General features: G+C 43.8%; 2 protein-coding genes across 6 annotated transcripts; both read right to left on the minus strand.

Annotated features, from left to right (window-relative positions):
- Window positions 1–21386: 21386 nt before the first annotated feature.
- Window positions 21387–23745, minus strand: LOC122001183 (ras-related protein Rab2BV-like). 4 transcript variants are annotated; one of them, XM_042555795.1, is made up of 3 exons: window positions 23637–23745; window positions 23277–23469; window positions 21387–22091 (listed from the first exon to the last, which is right to left on the minus strand). In XM_042555795.1, exons 2-3 carry the CDS (start codon window positions 23439–23441, stop codon window positions 21603–21605), a joined length of 654 nt encoding a protein of 217 aa, XP_042411729.1. In that variant the 5' UTR covers window positions 23442–23469; window positions 23637–23745; the 3' UTR covers window positions 21387–21602. The 4 variants fall into 4 exon arrangements, with proteins under 4 accessions (XP_042411729.1, XP_042411730.1, XP_042411731.1 ...); XM_042555796.1 differs by lacking the exon at window positions 23637–23745 and adding an exon at window positions 22495–22526 and having other exon boundaries at window positions 21387–22409; window positions 23277–23403; XM_042555797.1 differs by lacking the exon at window positions 23637–23745 and adding an exon at window positions 22495–22529 and having other exon boundaries at window positions 21387–22409; window positions 23277–23396.
- Window positions 23746–23855: 110 nt separating this feature from the next.
- On the minus strand, window positions 23856–26302 carry LOC122001182 (rop guanine nucleotide exchange factor 7-like). Of its 2 annotated transcripts, XM_042555794.1 has the most exons (7): window positions 25785–26299; window positions 25598–25714; window positions 25351–25505; window positions 25198–25272; window positions 24820–25116; window positions 24461–24736; window positions 23856–24384 (listed from the first exon to the last, which is right to left on the minus strand). In XM_042555794.1, the coding sequence occupies exons 1-7, from the start codon at window positions 26134–26136 to the stop codon at window positions 23971–23973; spliced, it is 1686 nt and encodes a 561-aa protein (XP_042411728.1). In that variant the 5' UTR covers window positions 26137–26299; the 3' UTR covers window positions 23856–23970. The 2 variants fall into 2 exon arrangements, with proteins under 2 accessions (XP_042411728.1, XP_042411726.1); XM_042555792.1 differs by having other exon boundaries at window positions 25198–25505; window positions 25785–26302.
- Window positions 26303–27950: the final 1648 nt, after the last annotated feature.

Here is a 27950-nt window from a genome sequence, read left to right on the forward strand (position 1 = left end):
TCTCCCGATAAAATTAAGCATCCCGTGTTCGCCCCGAACACACAACTTAATTTTATCAATAATAATTCATTCCACTAGAGAATTATTATTGAACTACCGCACCAATCCCAAATTACATTTTGGGCTCCTTCTTATTATGAGTGTGTTAGTCTCCCTGTGTTTAAGATAACAAATGTTCACTAATTAAGTAAGTTACTGACAACTCGCTTAATTAATATCTAGCTCCAAGAGTAGTACCACTCAACTTCATCGTCATGTCGGACTAAGTCCACCTGCAGGGTTTAACATGACAATCCTTATGAGCTCCTCTTGGGGACATTCTCAACCTAGATCACTAGGACACAGTTTCCTTCTATAATCAACAACACACACTATAAGTGATATCATTTCCCAACTTATCGGGCTTATTGATTTATCGAACTAAATCTCACCCATTGATAAATTAAAGAAATAAATATCAAATATATGTGCTTGTTATTATATTAGGATTAAGAGCACACACTTCCATAATAACTGAGGTCTTTGTTCCTTTATAAAGTCAGTATAAAAGGAACGACCTCAAATGGTCCTACTCAATACACTCTAAGTGTACTAGTGTAATTATATAGTTAAGATAAACTAATACCTAATTACACTACGACCTTCCAATGGTTTGTTCCTTTCCATCTTGGTCGTGAGCTACTGTTTATAATTTATAAGGAACCGATAACATGATCTTCTGTGTGTGACACCACACACCATGTTATCTACAATATAAATCAATTGAGCAACTACATTTATCATAAATGTAGACATTTGACCAATGTGATTTTTATTTCTAGATAAATGTTTATACCAAAAGCTAGGCTTTTAGTATACACTCTAACAGTTCTGTTATGACTATATTACAGCTCTTGTAGTACATCTTAATCTATTGATTACCATTTCAGATGTGATTGGGTCTGCTTTAACTTAATAGATTAGGATCATTAAAATTTAAACTACTTTCAAAATGAGTTTTTTAAATCCTAGGTTAAAACTGTTTTTCAAAACTTTCCTATCTGTAGAATTTCAAAAAGATTTTTAGCCTTAGACTAGGTCAATCCCTTAGAAATCATGTTCCCCTGGGATTAACATTTGAGCATCTCACCAACACCCTAGTCTTACCTTGATTGTGTTTGTCAAATATAGAAAGGGGTGAGATGCATAGGCAGATTGCCTGGACTTAAGATGCTTATATCAGTGCATCGACATAAGTCTGGGTGTTAAATACAAAACGGACATTGATCAAGTTAAGTTATTCAGTTTAGTCAAATACTAACTGATAACAATACACTTAACTTGACTAACCAAGTGAAAGCTGCTATCTTCTGATAGTCAGTAAATACCTAATTGGTTAGACAGTTATTTTGAATGTCAAGTTTAGGGGGAGGATTAAATCAACCTACTTTTAGCACCAAAATTATTTTCTCCACTTTAAAAATAATGTCTTTTCTCAAATTTTTTCAGTTTTGAGTTTGAAACTAAGGTTTTGAAATTTGAAGGTTTTACAAACTTAATGCTGAGAAATCTTAATCAGTTTTGAAAAAGTAGTTTTTTCAAACTTAGCTTTGAAATTTTGATTTAACTTAGCTTTGAAATTTTGATTTTGAAAACTTATGTTTGAATTTTTTTTTTTGAAAACTAGCTTTTATAAACTAAGTTTTAAATTAGATTTTATAAACTAAGGTTTTGAAAACTGATTCTTTTACAAACTTATTTTGAAAATTTTTAATTAGTTTTGAAAAAGTAGATTTTAGCTTTGAAATTTTGATTTTGAAAACTTATGTTTGAAAAGTATTTCAAAGTTGAAACTCATTTTGAAAATTTAAATCTTGATCTTGAAACTGTTAGCTAGAGCCCTAGAGCCAATCATTTGATGATTGTATTTTGGACTTGTTGTATTATATTCTATATAAATAAAAGCATTTGGTTTTAGTTATTATACTTACTTGTATTGGTGCCAAATAAACTAAGTATAATAACGTCCTTGAGTAGACGGTTCTCACCTATATCAATCGATTAGTTGAACTGATAGTGAGATGATATAGGGAACACTACTCTTAATCATTCCTAGTCGAATATTAACATTCAGGGACAATGTTAATGCAATAAGACTAACATGTAGGTCAACTCGATGACTTGATCTCACAAGTCATGGATATAGAGATATTAAGTTGACACATGAGTATGCATTGGAGAATGTATACTGAATGACCCGCCATGACAAAATCATGGGTTGTTATATGAGTGTCATATACTTTCTCATGTGGCTATTAGTATGACTACTAATCCTTAGACCTGAAGTCACCATGAATCCCTACATAAGGAGTTATGTACTTTGGTTTCGTCAAACGTCACCCGTAACTGGGTAGACTATAAAGGCGATTACTGGGAATGTAACGAATTATGCAGAGGGATGTGAGCGATGTAGATGGGATCTATCCCTCCTATATGACGGGAGAGACATCGGTATTCTTGATAGAGTGAGACCATGAAGTGCATGGATATGCCCAAATGAGTCAATATGAGATATTGAGCTCATTTGATTTAGTGAGTCTACTTGGAGTTCAAGATTTAGTTTGATCAGAGGATGACACGGTCTATGCCTCATATTGATCAATCTAGATGTCTAGGATAGAAGGACACTTGTCATATAACGTGAGGAGTCACAATTAGTAGTCACAAGGTGATGTTGGATCTCAACATTCTTGTAACTTGGGTAGTAATGATGTATTGCTAGAGACCGCTCATTACTTATGCTCCTAAATGGGTTTAGGGGCATTGTCAACGTTACAAGAACCTATAGGGTCACACACTAAGGACAATTAGATGGAGATTAGGTTCATATGATGGACGAAGAGAATTAGATTCATTTGATGAATCAAATTGGATTAAGAGTAATCCTAATTGGGCTAACTTGAGTTGGACTCAAGTTGATTCATGTATTCAATGAGTCTAATTTAGATTATGACTCATTAGATCAACTTAATTTAATGAATTCGATTCATTATATTAAGTTGGCTTGAATCAAATGGTTAGATTAGATCAACTATGGAAGAGATTTGGTCAAGTTTGATTTGACTTGAGAGGAAGATAAAAAGTCAAGTTTGACTTGACTTTATGTCACCTCATTGGTGAGTTGGCATTGATGTGGACTAATGATGTTACTCCACATCATCATGAGGTGTCACCTCATGGAAGTTACAAAGTCATTCTCTTTAATGACTTCACATTAATTGCACTTAATGCAAAATTTGGGGGTTACACTTGGGAAGTGGCCGGCCACTTTTGAATGTGAAGAGAATTCATTTTTCTCAATTCAAGTGCATTCACATCTTCTTCCTTTTTGTGCTCTTTCTTCTCCCTCTCCTCCTCTCTTGGCCGAACAAGACAAGGTGCTAGCACACCTTTGTTTGATCTTCTCCATTAAGGATTGTTCGTGTAGATACTTCTAGAGAACCGTGCGCTTGACGATCTAGAGATCTGGCACCTTGGACGAGCGGGATTCGCGAAGGGCGCGCTTCAAAGGTATAACCTTTTCTTCATATAGATCTAAGTGTAGATCTAAGTAGAAACTCGTACATGTAAATTTATTTTGAAATCTATCCTTCGCACAAGATCCAGTGGCATGGGTGATTCGGGGTTTCCGTGACGCGAAAACGCGGTTTTCGCGGCCCGAAAAACCCAACAGTGGTATCAAAGCCACGTGCGAAGGCGTGTACGAGTTTGTTTTTGATTTTTTATGAAAAAATAGCTTCTGTGATTTTCTGTAAATTTAGTTTTTTTTTATAGTTTTTATGGGTAATTTTCTCGTAGAAGCGAAGCACAAGTGTTTCGGCACTTGTAGGCTTCCGCTACCGGGAAGATTTTTTCAAAACGGCTTGGTTTCGCCCCAAATCTTTTTTGGGACAGCGGGCTAAGTCACTGTTAGATCGCAAAGGAACCCTCGCGATGGTTAGATCGCGGGTAGGGGCGTTGCCCCTGGCCCCGCAAGGGGATTCGTTCCGCGATTGCGTCTGAAAACCGCTAAACGGAACCACCGGGAAATTGTACCCGTAAAAATTGTAAAATTATAAAAAAAAATTACAAAAAATTATAGAAATATATAATTTTGAATTATATATTAATTTTGTGATAGTAATGGCCCAAACGACCCAAATTGGATTTGGAAATATGTTGTAATTCATAATACGACCTACGTGCCGTTATGTAATGTGCGTGCTGTATTTATTTATTTATTTTTATTTTCATGACCTGCGCGTCGTGACTTTCTCTTATATTCTGGTTGTAAATTAGATTTAGACTCGAATGTAACTCGAGTTTCAAAATTGTAATGTAAATTTTGAAGCGGTGGAAGGTCCACACGAGACAGAGTTACGAGGAGGGCGCGAGCAACACAAGGTGGTCAATTGAAGAAGCTTGAGAAGCTGTTGACCTTAGGTTGACCATCCGATCTTCTCATTGGCTTGAGAAGATCGTAGTAGGGTCATGACACAATCACAAAATAATTTAATTAATTGCTTATATGTATGTGATGCATGTTTAATTAAGTAGTTAATTAGTGCCTAACGATTAGATTAGATCTAAATCGTGCACATGATGCACCCCACGATTAGATTAGATCTAAATCAAGTATTTGATACGCATCATCATTTAGATTAGATCTAAATCACGTCAACTCGTAATGCCTACCATGCCGTGATACCTACCACTACCTCGATCGCATGTTGTTGTTGTATCTGCCAAAGCAGAGCAACACATACTATCTTGGTAGGGTACGGAGGGTCAATCTTGGTCCCGCCTATCAACGCATGGGTGAGTACAACTCAATTGGACCGAGTTTAAACTATAGGCATTATCCAATGATTGGTAGATAGGTCAAAATCACGTTTATATTAACTCTCGGGCGTATTAGCCAAAGCTAACTCGAGTTTTAATATAAATGTGGATTTTGATCCTATAAACAAGAGTTGCATAGAGATGTAATTGGTAATCGTTACCTACCGATCATACTAAGTCTTGGGCATATTAGCCAAAGCTAACTCAAGGGTTAGTATGATGTGGATCTTGTCCCACATGAATTATAGAATCCAGTGGGAGCATCATTTAGTTGAAGGCCTAATTAAATGATTTAAAAGAATATGATATTTATTTCTGCATTTATTTCTATTGTAGAATTTCCATGACGTCAAACACGAACAACTTCTCTCTGCGTTCTGTCCTTAAGAAGGACAAGCTCAACGGAGTAAATTTCCTGGACTGGTACAGGAACCTGAGAATAGTTCTCACCCAAGAACGTAAACTGTACGTTCTGGAGCAGCCCATTCCGAAGGCTCCTCCTGCCACTACCACGCGAGTAGATCGAGATGCTTACAAGAAGTATCAAGATAACGCATTAGATGTGTCCTGTCTTATGCTCGCCACCATGAACTCTGAGCTTCAGAAGCAACATGAGTTGATGAGCGCTTATGATATGGTTGAACATCTTTGTCACCTATATCAAGGACAAGCAAGGCACTGGAAGAGAAACTCCAAAGAATACCTGGAAGATCTTAAGAAGAAGAGAAATAAGATTTCTACTTCAGGTATACATGTTATAGAAGTCAACCTCTCTATTTCTTCATCGTGGGTATTAGATACCGGATGTGCTTCGCACATTTGTACTAATGTACAAGCGCTGAGAAATAGCAGGGCATTGACGAAGGGTGAGGTAGACATACGAGTAGGCAATGGAGCACGGGTTGCTGCTATTGCTGTAGGAACTTACTATCTATCTCTACCCTCTGGGCTTGTACTAGAATTAGATGATTGTTGTTATGTGTCTTCCTTGACTAAGAATATAATTTCAGTTTCTTGTTTGGACAAGAAAGGATTCTCGTTTATAATAAAGAACAAATGTTGTTCCGTCTATTTAAACGATATGTTCTATTGTAGTGCACCTCTGATAAACGGACTTTATATTCTAGACCTTGAAAGCCCCATCTATAACATAAATACCAAGAGGTTCAAGTCAAATGACCTGAACCAAACCTACCTCTGGCATTGTCGCTTAGGTCATATAAATGACAAGCGCTTATCCCAGCTCCATAAGGATGGTTTGCTGGACTCATTTGATTTTGAATCATATGAGATATGCGAGTCATGCCTACGAGGCAAGATGATCAAGACTCCCTTTAGTGGGCACAGCGAGAGAGCGACCGATTTGTTAGGACTTATGCATAGTGATGTATGTGGCCCTTTCAATGTCGCTGCTAGAGGCGATTATAGGTACTTCATCACATTTACTGATGACTTCAGTAGATATGGTTATGTGTACTTGATGACACATAAGTCTGAATCCTTTGAAAAGTTCAAAGAATTCAAGAATGAAGTACAGAACCAGCTTGACAAGAGTATTAAGATACTTCGATCAGATCGAGGTGGAGAATACCTTAGCCATGAGTTTCGTGACTACCTAGCTGAGTGTGGGATTCTATCCCAACTCACTCCTCCTGGAACACCACAGTGGAATGATGTATCCGAAAGGAGGAATCGTACCCTATTAGATATGGTACGATCTATGATGAGTCACACAGATTTTCCGACATACCTTTGGGGCTACGCTCTAGACACGACAGCTTTTATACTCAACCGATTTCCATCAAAGGCCGTGATAAAGACATCATATAGGATATGGACTTGGAAAGATGCCCAGGTGTCTTTCATGAGGATTTGGGGTTGTGAGGCTTACGTTAGACGTCAAGTCTCAGACAAATTAGGACCCAAATCCGACAAGTGCTACTTTATAGGATATCCCAAGGAAACTAAGGGATATTACTTCTACATTCCCAGTCAACACAAGGTAGTTGTGGCAAAGACTGGGGTCTTTCTAGAAAGGGACTTTGTTTCTAGAAAGACTAGTGGGAGCACGTTCGATCTTGAAGAAGTTCAAGATGAGAACAATAGCACTGATGCCTCGATGGAAGTTGAACTGGAACCACAAAGTGTTGTGGATGATGTTGTTCCACAAAGAGTTGAGGAATAACAACCAGTTCAAGTAGACCTACCTCTTCGCAGGTCTGATAGGGTACGCCGTCAGCCTGAGAGATACTCATTTCTCTTGTCTGACCATGATGACGTTGTGCTCATAGAGGATGAGCCTACCACCTATCAAGAAGCTGTGATGAGACCAGATTTCGAGAAATGGCTAGAGGCCATGAGATCCGAAATGGAATCCATGTACACCAACCAAGTATGGACTTTGGTTGATCCACCTGAAGGGGTAAAACTCATAGGGTGCAAGTGAGTCTGTAAGAGAAAGACTGACATGGATGGACTTATCTATAAGGGTCGCTTGGTAGCTAAAGGTTTCAAGCAGATTCATGGTATTGACTATGATGAAACCTTTTCTCCAGTAGCAATGTTTAAGTCCATTCGGATCATGCTTGCTATTGCAGTTTACCACGATTACGAGATCTAGCAGATGGATGTCAAAACCGCGTTTCTGAATGGAAACCTACTCGAGGATGTGTATATGACACAACCTGAGGGTTTTGTAGATCCAAAGCATACTAGCAGAGTATGTAAGCTGCATAGGTCCATTTATGAACTAAAGCAAGCTTCTCGGAGCTGGAATCTTCGATTCGATGATGCAATCAAACAGTTTGGTTTCATCAAGAACGAAGATGAGCTTTGTGTCTACAAGAAGGTTGTAGGGGACATAGTTGTTTTCCTCATATTGTATGTGGATGACATACTACTCATTGGGAAGGACATCCCTTTGCTTCAGTCTGTCAAGACTTAGCTAGGGAGTTGCTTCTCAATGAAGGACTTAGGTGAGACATCCCGCATTCTAGGGATACAGATATATAGAGATAGATCTAAGAGATTGTTTGGCCTAAGTCAGAGTACATACATAGACAAGGTACTCCTTCGGTTTGCCATGCAGAACTCCAAGAAGAGATTTTTGCCGATGTCACATGGCGTGAGTCTTTCGAAGACTCAAGGTCCCTCTTCTAGAGAGGAGAGAGACCGCATGGATCAGATTCCTTATGCCTCAGTCATAGGATCGATCATGTACGCCATGCTATGTACTCGACCTGATGTCTCGTATGCTTTGAGCATGACGAGCAGATACCAGTCAAATCCAGGTGAAAGTCACTAGATAGCGGTCAAGAATATTCTTAAGTACTTAAGAAGGACTAAAGAATATTTCTTGATATATGGAGGCAGTGATGAGCTAGCTGTAAAGGGTTACAGTGATGCTAGCTTCGCAGTCGGGGTTCGTGTTTTGCATTAATGGTGGTGCTGTGAGCTGGAAGAGTTCGAAGCAGGATACAGTAGTTGATTCTACAACAGAGGCCGAGTATATTGCTGCATCAGAGGCAACAAAGGAGGCAATTTGGATTCGCAAGTTCGTCACTGAACTTGGGGTGGTTCCTAGCATTGATGACCCTATTGAGCTCTATTGTGACAACAATGGAGCTATAGCACAGGCGAAGGAACATCGCTCACACCAGCGGACCAAACACATACTACGGCGCTTCCATCTCATTCGAGAGATCATCGAGAGAGGAGATGTGAAGATTTGTAGAGTACCTACAGAGGCTAACATCGCAGATCCCTTGACCAAGGCTTTGGCACAGAGGAAGCATGATGGTCACACTAGGTCATTGGGGCTTAGAGGCTACACTGATTGGCACTAGTGCTAGTGGGAGATTGTTAGCTAGAGCCCTAGAGCCAATCATTTGATGATTTTATTTTGGACTTGTTGTATCATATTCTATATAAATAAAGGCATTTGGTTTTGGTTATTATACTTACTTGTATTGGTGCCAAATAAACTAAGTATAATAACGTCCTTGAGTAGACGGTTCTCACCTATATCAATCGGTTAGTTAACCGATAGTGAGATGATATAGGGAACACTACTCTTAATCATTCCTAGTAGAGTATTAACATTTAGGGACAATGTTAATGCAATAAGACTAGCATGTATGTCAACTCGATGACTTGATCTCACAAGTTATGGATATAGAGATATCAAGTTGACACATGGGTATGCATTGGAGAATGTATACTGAATGATCCGCCATGAGAAAGTATCATGGATTGTTATATGAGTGTCATATACTTTCTCATGTGGCTATTAGTATGACTACTAGTCCTTAGACCTGAAGTCACCATGGATCCCTACATAAGGAGTTATGTACTTTGGTTTCGTCAAACGTCACCCGTAATTGGGTGGACTATAAAGGTGATTACTAGGTATGTAACGAATTATGCAGAGGGATGTGAGTGATGTAGATGAGATCTATCCCTCCTATATGACGGGAGAGACATCGGTATTCTTGATAGAGTGAGACCACGAAGTGCATGGCCATGCCCAAATGAGTCAATATGAGATATTGAGCTCATTTGATTTAGTGAGTCTACTTGGAATTCAAGATTTAGTTTGATCAGAGGATAACACGGTCTATGTCTCACATTGATCAATCTAGATGTCTAGGATAGAAGGACACTTGTCATATATTGTGAGGAGTCACAATTAGTAGTCGCAAGGTGATGTTGGATCTCAACATTTTTGTAACTTGGGTAGTAATGATGTATTGCTAGAGACCGCTCATTACTTATGCTCCTAAATGGGTTTAGGGGCATTGCCAACGTTACAAGAACCTATAGGGTCACACACTAAGGACAATTAGATGGAGATTAGGTTTATATGATGGACCAAGAGGATTAGATTCATTTGATGAATCAAATTGGATTAAGAGTAATCCTAATTGGGCTAACTTGAGTTGGACTCAAGTTGATTCATGTATTCAATGAGTCTAATTTAGATTATGACTCATTAGATCAACTTAATTTAATGAATTCGATTCATTATATTAAGTTGGCTTGAATCAAATGGTTAGATTAGATCAACCATGGAAGAGATTTGGTCAAGTTTGACTTGACTTGAGAGGAAGATAAAAAGTCAAGTTTGACTTGACTTTATGCCACCTCATTGGTGAGTTGGCATTGATGTGGACTAATGATGTTACTCCACATCATCATGAGGTGCCACCTCATGGAAGTTACAAAGTCATTCTCTTTAATGGCTTCACATTAATTGCACTTAATGCAAAATTTGGGGGTTATACTTAGGAAGTGGTCGGCCACTTTTGAATGTGAAGAGAATTCATTTTTCTCAATTCAAGTGCATTCACATCTTCTTCCTCTTTCTGCTCTTTCTTCTCCCTCTCCTCCTCTCTTGGCCGAACAAGACAAGGTGCTAGCACACCTTTGTTTGATCTTCTCCATCAAGGATTATTCGTGTGGATACTTCTAGAGGACCGTACGCTTGAAGGTCTAGAGATCCAGCACCTTGGACGAGCGGGATTCGCGAAGGGCGCGCTTCAAAGGTATAACCTTTTCTTCATATAGATCTAAGTGTAGATCTAAGTAGAAACTCGTACATGTAAATTTATTTTGAAATCTATCCTTCGCACGAGATCCAGTGGCATGGGTGATTCGGGGTTTCCGCGACGCGAAAATGCGATTTTCGCGGCCCGAAAAACCAATCAGAAACCTTGGTTTTAAAAACTCATGCTTGAAAATTTAATTTCCAAAAGTTAAGTTACTATATGGTGACATTTAAAACTCCCCCAAGTTGACTTGACATCATTTTCTTCAACTTTTACTTTGTCTTTTTTGATTGCTTGACTTTTGTCCTTATTTGATGAATGCCAGAGGAGGAGGGATAGGTGGTTAAGTTAGAGCAAACAAAATGTCAAAATTAAAAACTAACTTAAATCTTAAAAATCATGCTGGTTTTGTTACGTTCATATTTTTTCACTAACTTAACCAGGTTGTCATTCCATCAAAAAGGGGGAGATTGTTGGTGCGGTTAGCACTAACGGTCTAACTCAGGTTTTGATGAATGACAAATTAGGTTAAGTTAGGTTTGTCGTTATCTAACACTCTGACCGAGTGTGCAGGCAAAATCCAGACAGGTCAACGGGTTGACCGGATGTCTGGCACAAAGTCCAAGCAAGTCGACGGGCTGACCGGACGCTTGGCACGAAGTCCAAATGGGTCGACGGGCTGACCGGACATTTGGCATGAAGTCCAAGCGAGTCAACGAGCTGACCGGACGCTTGGCACGAAGTCTAGATAGGTTAACGGACTGACCGGATAGCTGGCGAGAAGTCCAGACAGGTTGAAGGGCTGACCGGATGTCTGACAGGTAAGTAAAGGTAAGTCACTGGAGGGGAGTAACTGTGAGGATGCGTTCCCGGGAAGTGAACATTAGGCGTCGATCCGGCTTAGATCCATTTCAGATATCTAAGTCGAGATCGTGACTAGATTCCGGTCTCGGAAAGACAGAATCTAAATTATACTCTTCATGTTGAACTTATAAACTGTGCTAACACTTTGTTTTGCAGGTTACACATTATATATTTGCCTCGGACTAACCTTGTTGATCCGGTAGTAAGAGCGGGCCCCCCCCTTCTCTGGCAAAGTCAACGCCAAGTGGAAGTCACCGGAACAGCCGCCCACCCAGAGGAGAGTGTGGTCCGACCGGACGGACGGCCATAGATGGCCGGTCCGACTGGACTGCCGGCCGGCCGATGGAATCGAGTACCCGGAAGGGTCCGGCCGGTTTGCACTTATAGTTGGTAGGCACCCTGTCAAATCGGGGTTCCGACGCTCAGTTAAAAAGGTCATGGACCGAGCTGACCTTTTGACCGATCACAGTCATAAAGCACCCCTGTCACGGATGTCCGGTCGGATGTTTAGGTATCTTCCGCTCGGACTACAAGTTTGGAGCAAAGGAAAGGGCCGGAGGATTTCTTTCTCGACAACCTGTAGGTTTCACGTGTGTGTCATGCTCCAAATCTTGTGACAGGGATTCTGCTGTCCCATCGAGGGCATGCTCGACTGTAGCGATATGGGTCGGGTAAACTTTCTGACAGCCGCATAAGTAAGCTTTCGACAGCCGCATACCTAGGATAGGACAGGGGACACTTATGCACCTTGGTACGCGTGCCCAAACCTTTCACAGCTCTATATAAAGAACCTCAGGTTTCATCGACAGAGGAGGGTATGTACTCTGAGACTTCTGGAGCCACCTTGTTCATCGTGATTTACCTGACTTTAGCGTCGGAGGGTCGTCGCTGGGAATCCCCTGCCGGCTCGACTTCTGCAGGATAGCCGGAGCATCTCGACACTAGTTGGAGACCTACATCAGCGAGCCTTCGAGGTCCAGCCACTCGGACAGATCAAATTGGCGCCGTCTGGGGGAACCTCCCGCATCCGAGCGAGACAATGGACGAGGCCGGACGACAAGACACGTGACGCTTAAGGGAGGAACTCGACGCCTGTCGAGATAAGGGCCGCCAAACTCGTGGAGCAAAGAAAAGCATCCGCCGAGCGGAGCAACAGCAACGCCCGCGGGGCCGAGCGAAGCACCTCCACCACCGCCGCATTCCACCGGCCTTATTTCGCACTCGAGCCACGCCACCAAGAGATATAGGATCTTCCTCGATGAAATGCCAAGGCGGGATGACAGAAGGGAAAGCCCGGACGGACTCATCTCCCGAGCGGACCAACCGCCAATTTTCGAAGCCATTCTGCGAGATCCTTCGCCCAAGCACTACGTGCCCCCTACGATCGGCGAGTATAATGGAACAACGGACCCGGATGATCATTTGGGTAAGTTTGATAATACCGCCACGCCCACCAATACACCGATGGAGTGAAGTGCCGAGTCTTCCTTACCACGCTCTCGGGATCGACCCGGTGGTTGACGGACGGATCCATCACAAGCTTCAAGGACTTCCACGGCCTTCCTCCACCACTTCGCCAATATCAGAAAACAAGCGTTAGCTTGTTCGCCATCAAGCAAGAACCAAAAGAATACATCCAGCGATTCAACCAAGTGGCGATGGACATCCCAACAGCCACATCGGAAACGATGATGAACGCCTTCACACAAGGCCTTGTTGATGGGGACTTCTTCAGGTCGCTCATCCGAAAGCCGCCCCGAGACTATGATCACATGCTACATCGGGCCAACGAATACATAAACGTGGAAGAAGCGCAAGCCGCTCGGAAAAAAGAAGCTCCAACCGAACGTGCACTTGTTCATGCCGAGCGGAAGCAGCACTCCGCTCAGCAACCACCTAGAGGACCAAGGGCTGAAGCAATTCGATCTCCCCACACCAGATCGCACGTGCAAGAAGTGGCTGCCGCTCGGCCCAAGCCAAAGAAGAGGTGGACCCCAATGTTCTGCAAATTCCACCAAACGGATACGCACAACACGAGGGATTGCCGAAGCCTTCCCTTTGTGTCCAATCCTGTTCCCCGGAGAACCGAACGACGGTCTCCTCCCCTCAACACGAGGCAAAGGACCCAGGAAGCCGACCGGACCCGCATAGAGAGGCGACATCACCATACGTCCGATCGGCATAGATCCCCAAGACAGGAAAGTCGCCGGACGTCCAGGGAACGGTCCCGACCATCCACTCGGGAGGAAGAAAACAGGAGCAATACTTCCCGGGGCGAAATCAACGTTATTGCTGGTGGGCCGACCGGAGGAGACTCCAACCGAGCAAGAAAGGCAAGCGTCCGGCAGCTCCAGATCTATGCAGTCAGCAGCAGCAAGAGGACCGGAAATCACTTTCGGGCCCGGAGACTTGGAAGGAGTAGAAGTACCCCACGACGACGCGCTGCTCATTAAAGCGGTAATAGCAAATTACACCATTCACCGCATATTTGTTGACACAGGGAGCTCGGTCAACATACTATTCAAGAAGGCGTTCGATCAGCTGCAAATTGATCGAGCCGAGCTGCTTCCAATGACGACCCCGCTCTACGGGTTTACGGGCAATGAAGTTCAGCCGGTCGGACAAATCCGGTTGGCCACCTCGCTGGGAGAAGAGCCGCTCAGGAGGACCAGGATGGTTGACTCTCCTCATCCTACAACGCCATTTTGGGACGACCGTTCCGAGCGGTTGTCTCAACCTTCCACCAAGATAAATTTCCCGTGGAGGACAAGGTTGGAGAAGTACGGGAGATCAACTAGCAGCTCGGTGATCCGAGCAGAAGCTTCTTCCGCTCGGAAGGTCCCCCGAATCGAGATCTAGAGGAAAAACAGAAGAAGAAGCTCAATGCCTCCAACAAAATCATGATGTCTTTGTTTGGTCGACACACGAGTTGCCCGGAATTTCGCCAGCCTAGCACAACATGAGTTGCATGTCCGACCGACGCCGCCAAGAAAGCGTAAAAAGAGATTTTAGCCGAGCGTAATGCCATAATCCGCGGAAGTAGAGAAACTCGAGGCCGAGCTACCGCAAAGATCATCGAGCAAATGGTTAAAAATTCATCCGGCAAGACATCATTTGTCGGTTCGGCATCCTCGCCGACCGGTGTCCGGCAACGGCGGCAGTTCATGTGGAAGATGTTGGAGGATTGGTGCCAAAGCTACGATCGAGCAACATTTCACGTCCGTGGCCTATCCTCGAGCAACGGTCGTCAAGTCGCCAACCGGAAATTCTTCAGATTCGCGCGGCCTACCACCATTTGGGAGGAGTTCGGATGAAGTGCCGAGCGTCTTGTGGGCTATCCGAACGACGCCAAAAGAAGGGACGGAGTCACACCGTTCCATTTGGTATATGGCGGTGAGGCCGTCATTCCGGTCGAAGTCGGCGTCGAGTCAGGATCCAGAACTATGATGATGACAACACCGAACGAAGAAACATGGAGTGGACTTGGTAGAAGAAGAGAGGGCAAAGGCTTCCGTTCGGCTGATGGCGTCACGGATGAAGCAAAACTACAACCGCTGCGTAATTCCCGGATCGTTCCAAGTCGGCGATCTTGTCTCGAAGAAAGTCAAGCGACGTCGGCAAGCTTGAAGCGCCATGGGCAGGCCTTTCAAAATCATCGAAAGCTCACGCCAGATTATCGGAGGATGAGGACGGACGCACTAGATAGCCGGAGCGAACCACCTCCACTTACCGGCAGGTGAAAGGTGTATCACCAAATCACCGTATTTCATTTTCGACTAAATACTTGAAATGCAGAGATGAAAAGTCAAAGGAGCGAATATAAGGCATTATCATCGTAGCGCGAAGGCCCCCGAGCCGATCGGCCGGGAGGTTTATGAGGTTAAGATTTGTAAGCAAATAACCCGTGCCGTTCGGCCGGAATTAAATTGGTCAAGCCAAACGCTCGAAGATCGAAGGCCCCGTGCCCTTCGGACGGAGGTATATTATCCGAGCCAAAATACTCGATGAAGTAGATCCTGAGCCGTGCGGCCGAAGGCATTATCCAAGCTGGGGAAAGGCGAAGAGCAACCCGAACGGAAGTGTCATTAGCCTTGACGGCCGCCTAGCCCAGACGTTAAACCGCAGAGCCGCTACCGACCGCCATAATATCCGCTACCGACGAGCACCGCTTAAAGATCAAGAGACGAGCCTGCCTATAAACCCTCCGAGGAATACCGACGAGCACCGTCGTAAAGATCAAGAGACGAGCATGCCTATAAACCCTCCGAGGAAGACCGACAGCACGCCGTTAAAGATCAAGAGACGAGCCGCCGTCTAAACCCTCCAAGCGGAAGACCGACGAGCACCGTCGTTAAAGATCAAGAGACGAGCCGGCGTCTATAAACCCTCCGGCGGAAGACCGACGAGCACCGTCGTTAAACATCAAGAGACGAGCCGGTGCCTATAAACCCTCCGAGCGGAATACCGACGAGCACCGTCGTTAAAATCAAGAGACGCGCCTATAACCCTCCGAACGGAAGACCGACGAGCACCGTCGTTAAAGATCAAGAGACGAGCCGGCGTCTATAAACCCCCGAACGGAATACCGACGAGCACCGCCGTTAAAGATCAAGAGACGAGCCGGCGTCTATACCCTCCGAGCGGAAGACCGACGAGCACCGTTAAAGATCAAGAGACGAGCCGCGTCTATAAACCCTCCAGCGGAAGACCGACAGCACCGTCGTTAAAGATCAAGAGACGAGCCGGCGTCTATAAACCCTCCGAGCGGAAGACCGACGAGCACCGTCGTTAAACATCAAGAGACGAGCCGGCTATAAACCCTCCGAGCGGAAGACCGACGAGCACCGTCGTTAAACATCAAGAGACGAGCCGGCGTCTATAAACCCTCCGAGCGAATACCGACGAGCACCGCTGTTAAAAATCAAGAGACGAGCCGGCCTATAAACCCTCCGGCGGAATACCGACGAGCTCGCGTTAAAGATCGAGCCCGCCGACCGGCCACAAATATCCGCTACCGACGAGCCCGGTCGTTAAAGATCGAGAGCGCGCCGACCGCTATAAATATCCGCACCGACGAGCTCCGTTAAAAATCAAGAGACGAGCCGGCGTCTATAAATAATCCGAGGAATATCGTCGACACTGCGATTATCCGTATTCCCCGCCGATTGTCGACCGAAGCTATTTTCCGATCGGACTCGAGGTATAAAAGGTTCGGATCGGCTTATAGCGAGCGATTCTGGCTAGCAGCCCAGATTGATATTCGGCCGGACGGAAGAGCTGGGGAAAACACTTCATTCTGGAAGAATGCACCTCGAATGCCCAAGGTATGATGTGATAGAAGACGAGCGGACCGTACAAGTGTTAGCAGGGAACAGTGCAAAAGATAGAGTACACGAAAGGAAAGCATTTCATTAAAATTAGAACCTTAGGTCGAGTGGCCTAAGTACAAAAAGGTTCATGTTCAGCCGAGCGGCGAAATTACAAAAATTACTCGATGTAGTCGTAGAGGTCCCTCGGAATGTTGCTCAGGAGCTCCACTTGATCGCCGGCTGGAATATTGGTGGACTCCGGAAGAAGGCCCTTCGACTTCAGATAGGTCATAGTGGCCGTAATTGCCGGTCGAGCCGAGTACATCCGCTCGCAAATTTTCTCCGAGAACTCGGCGATCGGATGTAACTTTGTCGGAGAGCGGCGACTCGGCTCGGCATCCTGGTATTCCTTGAAGGTTGCCTGGGAGCTTGTGAGGCCTCATTCAGACGCTCAATCTTCTACCGAGCGGCCGCTTCTCCCGATCGAGCCGCTCCGCCTCCTTTATCTTCAACTGCCCCGGCCCACGCTTTCCGGATCGGAGATGGTCGTGTTCTTCCGAGTGGTGGCCGAGTTATCTTTGTGTCAAGCGACTTGACCTGTCGCTCGGACTCGGCTAGGGCGTGAGAGTTTTCTTCAGCTCTTTTTGCAGTTCGGAGTAGGAAGGTCCTTGGGAGCCGCTCGGACCACCTGCCGCCCGCAATTGCCTTATCTCCTCGTCCGCCATAGCAGACGGTTGGAAACTGCTATCTCTTCCACCCACCTCGAAACGAAAGGCGCAGTTGTTAGAAGCCGAGCGGAAATATTTTAGGTAAAACAAAAAAAAAACAACGAAGAACTTACCCCGTAGCCTGCATGTGGTTGGCTAAGTTCGAGAGGGATCACGCGCCGAGCCGCCGCCCACATCTCGCGAGGGCCCTTTCAAAGTAACAGGTTTCGGCACGTCCGTCCGCGAACTCTTCACCGAAGATGAAGAGTAACTCAGACAGCGGCCGTGCCGTGGATCGCCCGATCGGAAGTCCGCAGAAGACCGCGAATGGATGGTCGAACGTTGGACCGAACGGGCAGGGGGGAGAGTGTCGACCGGAGTGGCCTCGACCGAGCGCCACCGTCCCACCAAGGCCCGTCGATGAATGGTCTCTGCACCGCCTTCCCTTTCGCAATGAGGCGGCCCGGCCGAGGGTTGGACCGGAGGTAGCCGAGCGAGCGGGTCTCCACTGGCGCCTTTGCAAAGGGTGATCCTCCTCCCGACGGACCCTTCCTGGGGCCGTTGGTTCCCTGGAGGGGTATCCACATGCCGTTGAGAGGCTCGGCCGATTCACTGGTGCCGCCTTCGTGAGAACCGACCGTGAATACCCTTTCATTTTTTCGCCATACCCCTTTTCTTTAGAACGCCGCCATCACCGAGTCCATGACGATGTCACTGCATGAAGAGAAAAAGAAATCAGTTAGCAATTAAAGCAAGTGCCAAAGCAAAGTTCTTACCGGTCGGAAGTGGGGTCCGTATAGGACTCAAAAATGTACATCACTCCCTCGTGAAGAAGCTTGTTGATGTCAAGTCGAGACCGGCTAGTACATTTGCGGAAGATAGTCCGGGGTCTTGAATTTCTTCGGCCGGAGGGGAGGTAGACCGACTTGCCATTGGGTCGGAAAGTTGATCGGGCATGGAGGTAGAATAATAGTCCTTCCAATGTTTATTGGAAGTGGGTAGTTTATTGAAGAAGACGAAACCGGCCGAGCTTGGAACATAAAGGTGCCCGGCTTGCTTAGGATAATAGAAATAGAAGACCCCGGAGGGAATGTTGTGAATCTTGAACAAAACGACAACGCCACAGAGGAGACGGAAGGTGTTTGGTACTAAACTCCGAGGCACGCCAAAATAATTGCCGCTATAAAAGGATGGACGGGAACCGCAGATCATGTAAATTGGTCGCGAAGACACAGAAACCACCAGGTGGCCGAGCGGCGGCGAACTCGATATCCTCGGGATTTCAAATTGTCACCAAAATATCAAAATCCCGTTGTTCAAACGAGATCGCATGGTAGTATACCATGGGCCTAAGGATTGTTCTTCGGGATGAGAAGAACGCCATGATCCGGAGAAGAAATCCAAAAGGAAGTTCCAAAGACGAAGGAATGGAATTTCAAAGACTCGAGCTAGGGGAAGAAATACGGATTAGATACCGGAAAGGAAGGAGGAGAGATCTAAAACCTTACTGAGGGAGATGAATCGAGGAAAGGCGCCGAAGAGCGTCACGATCGGAGCTCCACAGGCAGAGAGCAACAGTAGAGGTAACGGAGGCGTGTGAAGGCGAGAAGGAAACGAAGAATTTATAGGGTGAGGGCCGGTCGGCCTCCACCGTCGGATCCAGTCACGGAATCAATGCATACATCTAGCCGTTTATTTCGAATTGCTTCGGTCACATCAAAATATCATGCAACCGCCTCCGTACTCGATGGCATTGCTCCACGTGGCGGTCAATCATTCGGAGCATTTAATGAAGGTATGATCGCAGAACGCGAGGAGATCCGGTGAAAGCCATCATTGATTCATTCAAGGATACCTCTACGGCTGACCGGGCGGAGAGATTAGCATGGAAGAGCTCCAGTCAGTCGGACTATCGCCTCCTTCGACTAGACTTGAAGGGAAGGCAAGTGATCCGGAGTAAGAGCGGGCCCCTCTGCAGCAAAGTCAACGCCAAGTGAAGTCAAAAGTCAAAAGGGTCAGCATGAGGTCCGGCCGACCATAGATGGGTCCGGCCGGTCCGACCGGACTACCGGCCGGCTTGCACTTATAGTTGGTAGGCACCCTGTCAAATCGGGTTCCGACGCTCAGTTAAAAGGTCATGGACCGAGCTGACCTTTTGACCGATCACGGTCATAAAGCACCCCTGCTTGTTAGTCTCCACAAAGCACAAGTAAACCATCGCGATGTCCGGTCGGATGTTTAGGTATCTTTCCGGACTACAAGTTGGAGCAAAGGAAAGGGCCGAGGATTTCTTTCTCCGACAACCTGAGGTTTCACGGTGTGTCATGCTCCAAATTGTGACAGGGATTCTGTCCCATCGAGGGCATGCTCGATCAGAAGCGATATGGGTCGTAAACTTTCCGACAAATTGCATTAGGAAAGGACAGTAAGCTCGACACCGATACCTAGGATAGGACAGGGACACTTATGCACCTTGCACGCGTGCCCAAACCTTTCACTATATAAAGAACCTCGTGTTTCATCGACAAAGGAGGCCGGTATGTACTCGAGACTCGAGCCACCTTGTTCATCGTGATTTACCTGACTTGAGCGTCGGAGGGTCGTCGCTGGGAATCCCCTTCCCGGCTCGACTTCTGTGCAGGATAGCCGGAGCATCTCGACACTAGTTGGAGACCTACATCAGCGAGCCTTGGAGCGTCACGTGCCCAGCGTCTGTTGACTTCTGGTTCGGACAGGATCACTTGTCTTGCAGGAGAAAGATTTTCTGGAGAAAGAAGGTCCGCCCGCCCGGAAGGGATCCGGGCGCTCGGAGGCAAATATTATCCATTTCGCGACTTTGACACGTGGAGCTCGCTGGTTAGGTCTGCCACGTCACACCAGGGCGCCCGGAAGGGATCTAGGGCGCCTCGAGCCTCCTATATAAGGAGGGTCAAAGATGAAGCTCAGAACAACAACTCAGAACTCTCAGACTGCTCTACTGTGCTCCTGCGACGCCTCGAGGCTACTCCGACAAAGCGTTATCTTCAGTTTACTTCTTTTCGGTTTGTCGGTATTAATTTTCTTATTAGCATTCCTGTAATTCCTTATTGTAACATTTTTCGAATTGCTAGTGAATTGCCCAACGAAAGCACCCTTGTGTGCGGTCTTTAGAGTAGGAGTCACCAAAGGCTCCGAACCAAGTAAAATTGGTTCTTGTGTTATCATTGCATTGTTTTACTTTTCCGCTGCGTTTACTCGACGAATTTTTATAATCGATATTCACCCCCCTCTATCGAACGATCACGGTCCAACAGTAAATACCTCCCTTATATGCTAGTCACTATTCCAAAGATTAGTAGTCGTTCGTAAATACCTCTTCCGTATTGTCCTGGGACATATTAGTTTAGATATTTGTTTTGCACATCAAAATATAGTAAGTGTTATACAATCTCTATTATTTATTTTAATTATTAAAATATTATTTTAATCAAGGTATGAAAATCAAAATCAAATTATACAATCATTGTTATAAAAATAACAACTAGTTTTGTAACAACTAGTTTTTACAATTGTAAAAGTTAATTGTTCATTTCTTCACCGTCAAATAATCAAATGATATTAAAATATTTTAAATAGTTAATATAAAATGGGACACCTATTTAATTTTAATTAGAAAATGGGATGTTCACCAAATAATTTAATAAATGATAGAGGTTTTTTCTTAATTTTTATCCAATTTAAATTATTAGTAAAAGGAATAAGAAAAAAAAAAGGTGGGACAGAAAGCATTATATTATGAATCCCGTTATCATATATAAACTAACCGACTTACCTTTTCAATTAATTTATTACTTTAATAATGAATATCCTAACTACAATTAATTGGTAAATATTACAAAAATACTAACTAAAATCTCTTTTAAAAAAAAAAAATAGATCCGTTACCTTAACGGTCCCCCTAGTGTCGACTCCATGGATATGAAGAGAAGTTCATACAAATACACAGAGATACTATGTGTTCACCGTCTGCGTTATGCCTGGGGACAACTAAAATCTCTTTAAAAAAAAAAACAAAGAAGAATAAAAACACACCTAGGAAAACACAAAATGAGCCACTAGTCTCTATGAAGCAAAAATTAATTAAGTGGTAAACCAAAATCCAGATTTTGCACGCTTCATTGCGATTTTGTCTTTTGCTAGAAACTCACCTCAAGAAGCCACACTAAATTTAGAGAGAGAAAAAAAAGGAGAGAATAATCTACAAGTATTCGCGATTAATCCTAAAACCCCTCAGACCACAAACCGTTTAAGCTTTCTTCAAGAAGGTGATCATCTATCTAGCTCGAGCAGCAGAAAGTGTTTGAGCTTCCAGCAGAAGAATCAGTCACATCGATGGTTGTGCCTTGACTAGGAGGTGCGGTATTCCTTGCTGCCTCTTGGGCCGCAAGTGCCTTCTTGTTCATTATGTGATAGATCTCTGTTAGAATCGTTTGAAACGCCTTCTCGATGTTTTCCGATCCTAGTGCTGAAGTCTCCAAGAAAGACAGTTCTTCCTTCTCGGCGTATTCCTGTCCTTCGCTTTCTGAAACTGCTCTTAGATGCGTCAAATCTGACTTATTACCAGCCATCATGACGACAATGTTGGAATCTGCATGGTCTCTGAGTTCGTGTAGCCACCTCTGCATATTGTCGAAGGTTTGCTTCTTCGTTATATCGTAGACGAGAAGTGCTCCCACCGCACCCCGGTAGTATGCACTGGTGATGGCACGGTACCTTTCTTGACCAGCTGTGTCCCAAATCTGCGCCTTCACTGTCTTCCCTTCAATCTGTTCATTCATTTCGGTTATTGATCTGATACAAACCCAGAAGTTAAGTAAAATTTGAGAAAAATAAAATACATGATTTCAAGTAAAACGAAATAGTTATTCACATAAACCCTGTGTAACATTCTCTTCTCCTCAGGTAATATTTTATCTACCTAAACGTTATAAATTTTGTTGATTTCTACAGAAATTATGAAGAGCATCAGTAGTAAAAGAACTTCCCCCTTTTTTCCTTTATTTCCCTTCAAATTCCAAGTAATGGAAAGTTCTTTTTCCCATCCAGGCTCCCTTCAGTCTTTTTTACTTCTCTTGTCTCACGGACTGAGGAGTTGAGAAGGTAGCTGTTGAATTTACAATAAAGTGAAACAATAGGGAATATAATGGAATCATGGTTTAGGTATTTTACCATTCTGCATAACACAATCAGCAGCTCCATGTCTGCTACAGAAATAAATGAGGCACATTTTGGCTCAGATGCTCAAATCCAATAACAAAGAAACTCCATAAACCATACGCAAAATTGTCCAACTGATGAAACAAAGGTCATGCTTGTTTTAAGTTGATTCCTAATGTTGGGGTGTTTAGGTACCACCGATCACCCGCCTGCCTGTTAAGCTTTCGAGCCTTGGCGATCCTTTTGCTCGTGTGTTTGTTTTCGTTCTTCCTATCTTTCAGAACAATTCAAGTTCACTATTTTGGCAACTATAGGAACAGAGTTGCCCAATTGAACCAAATATGCAGCGGAGTCTAGCCATTGTAAATGCATTTTTTGTCAGCTAGGTACCTTTTTGTTAGCTAAAGATCAACATTGAACACTCCATTATCATTTGATGAACATTTTAAATAAACTTTAAGTTTTTAGCTTGGGTTATATGAGGTATACCATCTGCCTCTAGTGAATCTATTCTTATGGGAGGTAGTTTGCAAAACCGAGAAACATTAATCTACAACATTCGCATTAATAATGTTCTAAAAATACGTCCAAAAAGAAAGAATGATGAGCATCGATTGGACAATCGTGTTATAGTTTTATTCACACAAAGAAATTCCAGGCATAATAATACCAATTGGAGGTGCTATAGATTAGCAAACGATTGTTGCTATTGGATCTAAATCTATTTAGAGCATGCATGTAATGACCCAATATTTCACGAACAGGACAGAAGCTAGGAATTGAAGTGATCTTACCTGAAGGGTCTTGGTAGCGAACTCGACGCCGATGGTGGACTTGGAATCCAATGAGAACTCGTTGCGGGTGAACCTGGAGAGGATGTTGGACTTCCCGACGCCAGAATCCCCGATCAGGACGATTTTGAAGAGGTAATCGTACTCGTGGTCCAATCGGTGCGCCATCGCCGCCGCCGCCGCCGCCGCCGCCGCCCTACCCACCGACCAGAAGTGGATGATCAAACCAGAACAGGTTGCGAGGAATCGTGATCGAAGTCGACGATCAAACAAAGGAAACGGCGATCAGAAATGGATTCGAACACCGAGAATCCAAACGAATTGCTACAGAAATCGAGAAGGGATCGAGAGATGAGGAGGAACCTGGTTCCGAGATCTGATCGATGGAAACGAAGACGTCAACGGGGATCAAAACGGAAATGACCGGACCACAATATTAATCAACTCGATAAAATCTCATCGTATCACTGATTGGACCGGCACTCACATTTTGTTTTTAAATATATTTTTATTCCAATATATTTATTTAATGGTATTGCATCAACAATTGTAGTCGGTATTTCGTTAGCGCAGCTTAACCAGTAAATTTGATTCCCCTTCCATTGTCATAAAATTCTGCTAATAATAATAATAATAATAATAATACAAACTACAAACTCTAATTTAGATGTTTCATGATATGTTGTTCAGTTTATCATCAGTAATTGTATGGAATTGGACAAGAAGATGACTCTGCTTCATCACCGGAGCCTTTGCTCTTCTGCAGCTCGCTGCTGAGATAACTCGTCAACACCTTCTTCACTCCAAATCCACGATTATTGTGCTTCTTACTGTACGCCAACGGAGATCGCTCCCCCCTCGACGAGCAGCTTATCAGCGGTGTGCCGTAAGCAGCCATGTAAGGAACGGTGCCTGAGACTGGCACTGCTGCTGCGTTCTTCTTCTTCTTCGCCATGATTCCAAGCGCAGGAGGAAGAACTGAAGAAGAATTCTGATCTGAATGCCTGCAGTATTCATCCACGTGCAACAGATCGTCGATTCGAGCCACGATGTTGAACGCCAGGCTCTCCAAAACCCTCGAATAGCTCTCCAAGATCGACTTCCCGATGTCCTAAAAAAAAAAATCAAGCTTGTTCATGGTTACTGTAATTTAGAAGTTCGTTTACAGAAAGGAGCGGAGGAGGTACCTTGTTGAACTGGATCTTGCTGGTGTCGAGCGCGGTTTGAGAAAGGTTGGGAAATCTCTGCTTCAGGCAGATCAAGAGCGTTTCGGCTCGCTCGGCGAGGAGAGGTTTAGCGGATGCCCTTCTTCGCCAGATGTAGATCGACGCCTCAACTCGATTCGCGACCTCGAGAACCTGATGATCCGACGACAAACCCAGGCAATCGAGCAGGCACTCCGGCGTGAACTGATCGGAAGTGACAAAGCGATACAACAGATCGCCTAAACTCGCTCTGCCGCTCTGCGAGCTCAAATCGGATTTCGGTCGCTTGTTTATCTGTGCTAAAAATTCAATTTTGTGATCGACGGAGAGGAGATGGTTACCTTGGGGAGCGAGGCGAGGTAAGGCTCGGGGACTTCCATCTCCGACAAAGTGTTGCTGTTGATCGCCATGGCGGCCTTCAAGATCTGGCTCGTGGATTCGCGCTTGTGGTTCAGGGCTTTCCTGGTTTGTTCTTGGAGGCCATCGGCGGGAAGTCGGGGAACCGGGAGCCACCACTTGTCTTCTCGCCGGTGAAGCGTACGAAAGGAGGCGGAGCCGCCGCCACCGTCGTTGTCCGGCGCGAGGATGCCTTGATCGACGTACCAGAACTCTGTTTCATTGAAACTATCAAGCACTTCCTGCGCAGATTAACAAAGATCATCACCAAAATCCCAAAAAAACACACAAATTATTTGAGATTAAAACATGTGGAATCTTACAAGGAGCATGTTGTCCAGTTTCCTTAGAGCTGGGAGATTGATGTATAGATCAGATCGAGGTCTACAGGTCATGACCTGAGAATCAACGACTGTAAGAAAACAAATTTTACTGACACACACAAAAAACATGTTTTTGTTCAAGAGAACTAAAACCTCGAGCTTGGTTCCGTCAGGAAACGTTTGCCAAGATGGAATCATTTCCACTATGTGATCACTGACACACAGAAGCCACTCCATCTCCCTTCTCCACATTGTCTTCTTCTCAGGAGCAAGAGGCTCCAACCTCCACAGTTGCCCAAAGGCTGTGGCTGAGAAAGTAGTAATTCCAACAAGATTAATATGAAAGCTTTGCAAATTAAGAATAATATAAATGAAAGCGTTTTTTTTTTCTTTTTTTTACCACAGAGATTGGTGATGGCATTAGAGATCGCCAGTGCCGTGCACACTCCTTTGCCACATCCTGACATGTCTTCTCCTAGCAGCAATTTGGCAAATCTCTCTTTCATCATCTCCATCTCTGAAAAAAAAACCATCTTTTTCACAAACTGAACTTCAATTTCAAGTTTTTTTCCTCCAAACAAAATTACCTGAACACTTGGGCTTCAAATCTCCGACCAATCCGTCGTGGTCATCCCCTTCACCAGCCTTCTTGATTTCATCGTCAATCTCGAAGCCTGAAACAGAGCTCTGCTTTAGCGGCCAACCCACCGGCGGCGGGGCCGCCGTCTGCTCCGCCGAGGACGAGGTCCCGAGGCTGGATCTGCTGCAGCTACTGTCGCAGCCCTCTTCCTCGCTGAATAAATCCCCTCCCGTCTCCACCTCATCTCTGCTGCTCTCTTCTCCCTCACAGCACTTCTCCTTCTCCTTCTCCTCCTCCACACCGTCCGCCATGACCGCCAACACCACCACCTCCTCTCCCCAATCCCGCAGATCTGCCATCGCCGCTAAAAAAGACTAGGTCGGTCGAGGAGATGATTACTGATACTCGCCATGTCACATGAACATGGAAACACAAGCAGCGCCTTGGCCTCTTAAATTTCCCAACTTTTTCGGCACTGAGACGATCGAGAAGGCTTTTATTGCACCGTGCTCCTCCTCGCCCGTTGCGCTACGTCTCTTTCGTTCATCGTGACGTTGGAGGTTTGAATTAGAAAAGAAAGAAAGAAAAAAGAACTTTTTTTTTATCAATTTCTTGGGAAAATAACGCCGGAGCTTTTCAGCTGCCGTGATTGTAATTAAACAAAAAACAATGAGCTTAAACAGACAGAAAATGACAGCCCGCAGAAGACAGATTTGCTGTGGAGCGAACAAGTACAGGACTATGGGTGTGGATATAGATGCTGCTGCTTCCCTATTGGTTTAAAATTAATTAACAAAATCTAAAAAGAAAAGTTAATTACAAAGGCGTATTTGTCGAGGTGTCATTAATGTTCGTTGCCAAGTTAGTCAACGAAGAATGTGCGATGATCTCGTTGTTAATTATTAGCACCGTAAATGGATTTGTCAGGTATTAATTGTTTTTTAAAAAAGCATTTTTGATTTTTTTTCCAAATATTTATTTACATTTTTATTTTTTAAATATTGATTCGGGCAGAAAAAGGAAAAAAAAAAGAAAAGACAGATGTTCTTTTTTTCTGTCAGGCGACGCCGCCGCTGCCGCTTTTCATATTTTTAAATTCGTCCTCCAACGGTCGACTTAACAGACCGTTGGGGGTTTCAGTGTTCTTCCCGATTCAGTCCACGTGGCAATTGGAGTAATTTACTGTGTGAAAATTAATAGTAATGTGGTGTAATGTAGCTAATGTTTAATTCGGAATACTAATTAATTTGAATAAATCTAAGTTTAAGGATGTAAAGATGTGAAATAGGAGTAATTTATTCCGTGAATTTTGTACGGTTAGAAATTGGAATATTATAATAGAACAGAGTAATTAGAGTACAAATAAATGAAATATTATGGTGTAATTAGTGGCAAGGAAAGGAATTGAGAGACGTGGATCTATGATGATGAGAACGTGGGTCCGTGAGGAATTCAAATAGCAATCTTCAATTTACCCCTCCAACTTTTCCAATTTTATCAATATGGTCCCTGTAAGCTCCTACTGGAATACTTATTTAGAGTTGACATTTATTTTTAAGTTTCAATTTAGTTCAAGTTTGATTTAATCTTAGTTTATTTAAATACTATAAAAAAAATCGGATTCATTTGCTTAGCTCTCTTTATTTTATGTTTTTTGTTATTTTAAATTTTTAAAATTGGAGAATTAAAAAATATAATTAATTTTATTTAAGAGGTAAATTAATAAAATTGTAGTGATATTTGGTTTATAAGATATTTTATTGTAGAATTTTAAATATTTAAGTGAGATATTTGATGGATAAGATCTATAAATATTTGATTAGTGGAATATTTGATCGTGGGATTAGAGATATTTGAGAAGTGAGATATTTGATTGATGATGTAGATATGGGAATCACAACTATTTAGGAGAAATATTCAATTTTATTATGGATGCTCTTATAAGAATTTAAAAGCACTATTTCTCCTTGATTTTTTTTTTAAAATCTCATAACGGGTTAAATATAAGGTGGAATTAAAATTGGAGAGTATACTTATGCTAGAAAAAGTCCCAAGAATACAACGGTCTTTATTTGAATGGAATCGAATAAAATCTAAAGTCATTAGTAAATTTTGACCAAAATTCATTAATAATCTTAGTCATATCAAAACAAATTAAATCAAGACCAATACA

This window comes from Zingiber officinale, chromosome 7A, assembly GCF_018446385.1.
Source record: "Zingiber officinale cultivar Zhangliang chromosome 7A, Zo_v1.1, whole genome shotgun sequence".
In the NCBI taxonomy this organism is placed as follows: domain Eukaryota; kingdom Viridiplantae; phylum Streptophyta; class Magnoliopsida; order Zingiberales; family Zingiberaceae; genus Zingiber; species Zingiber officinale.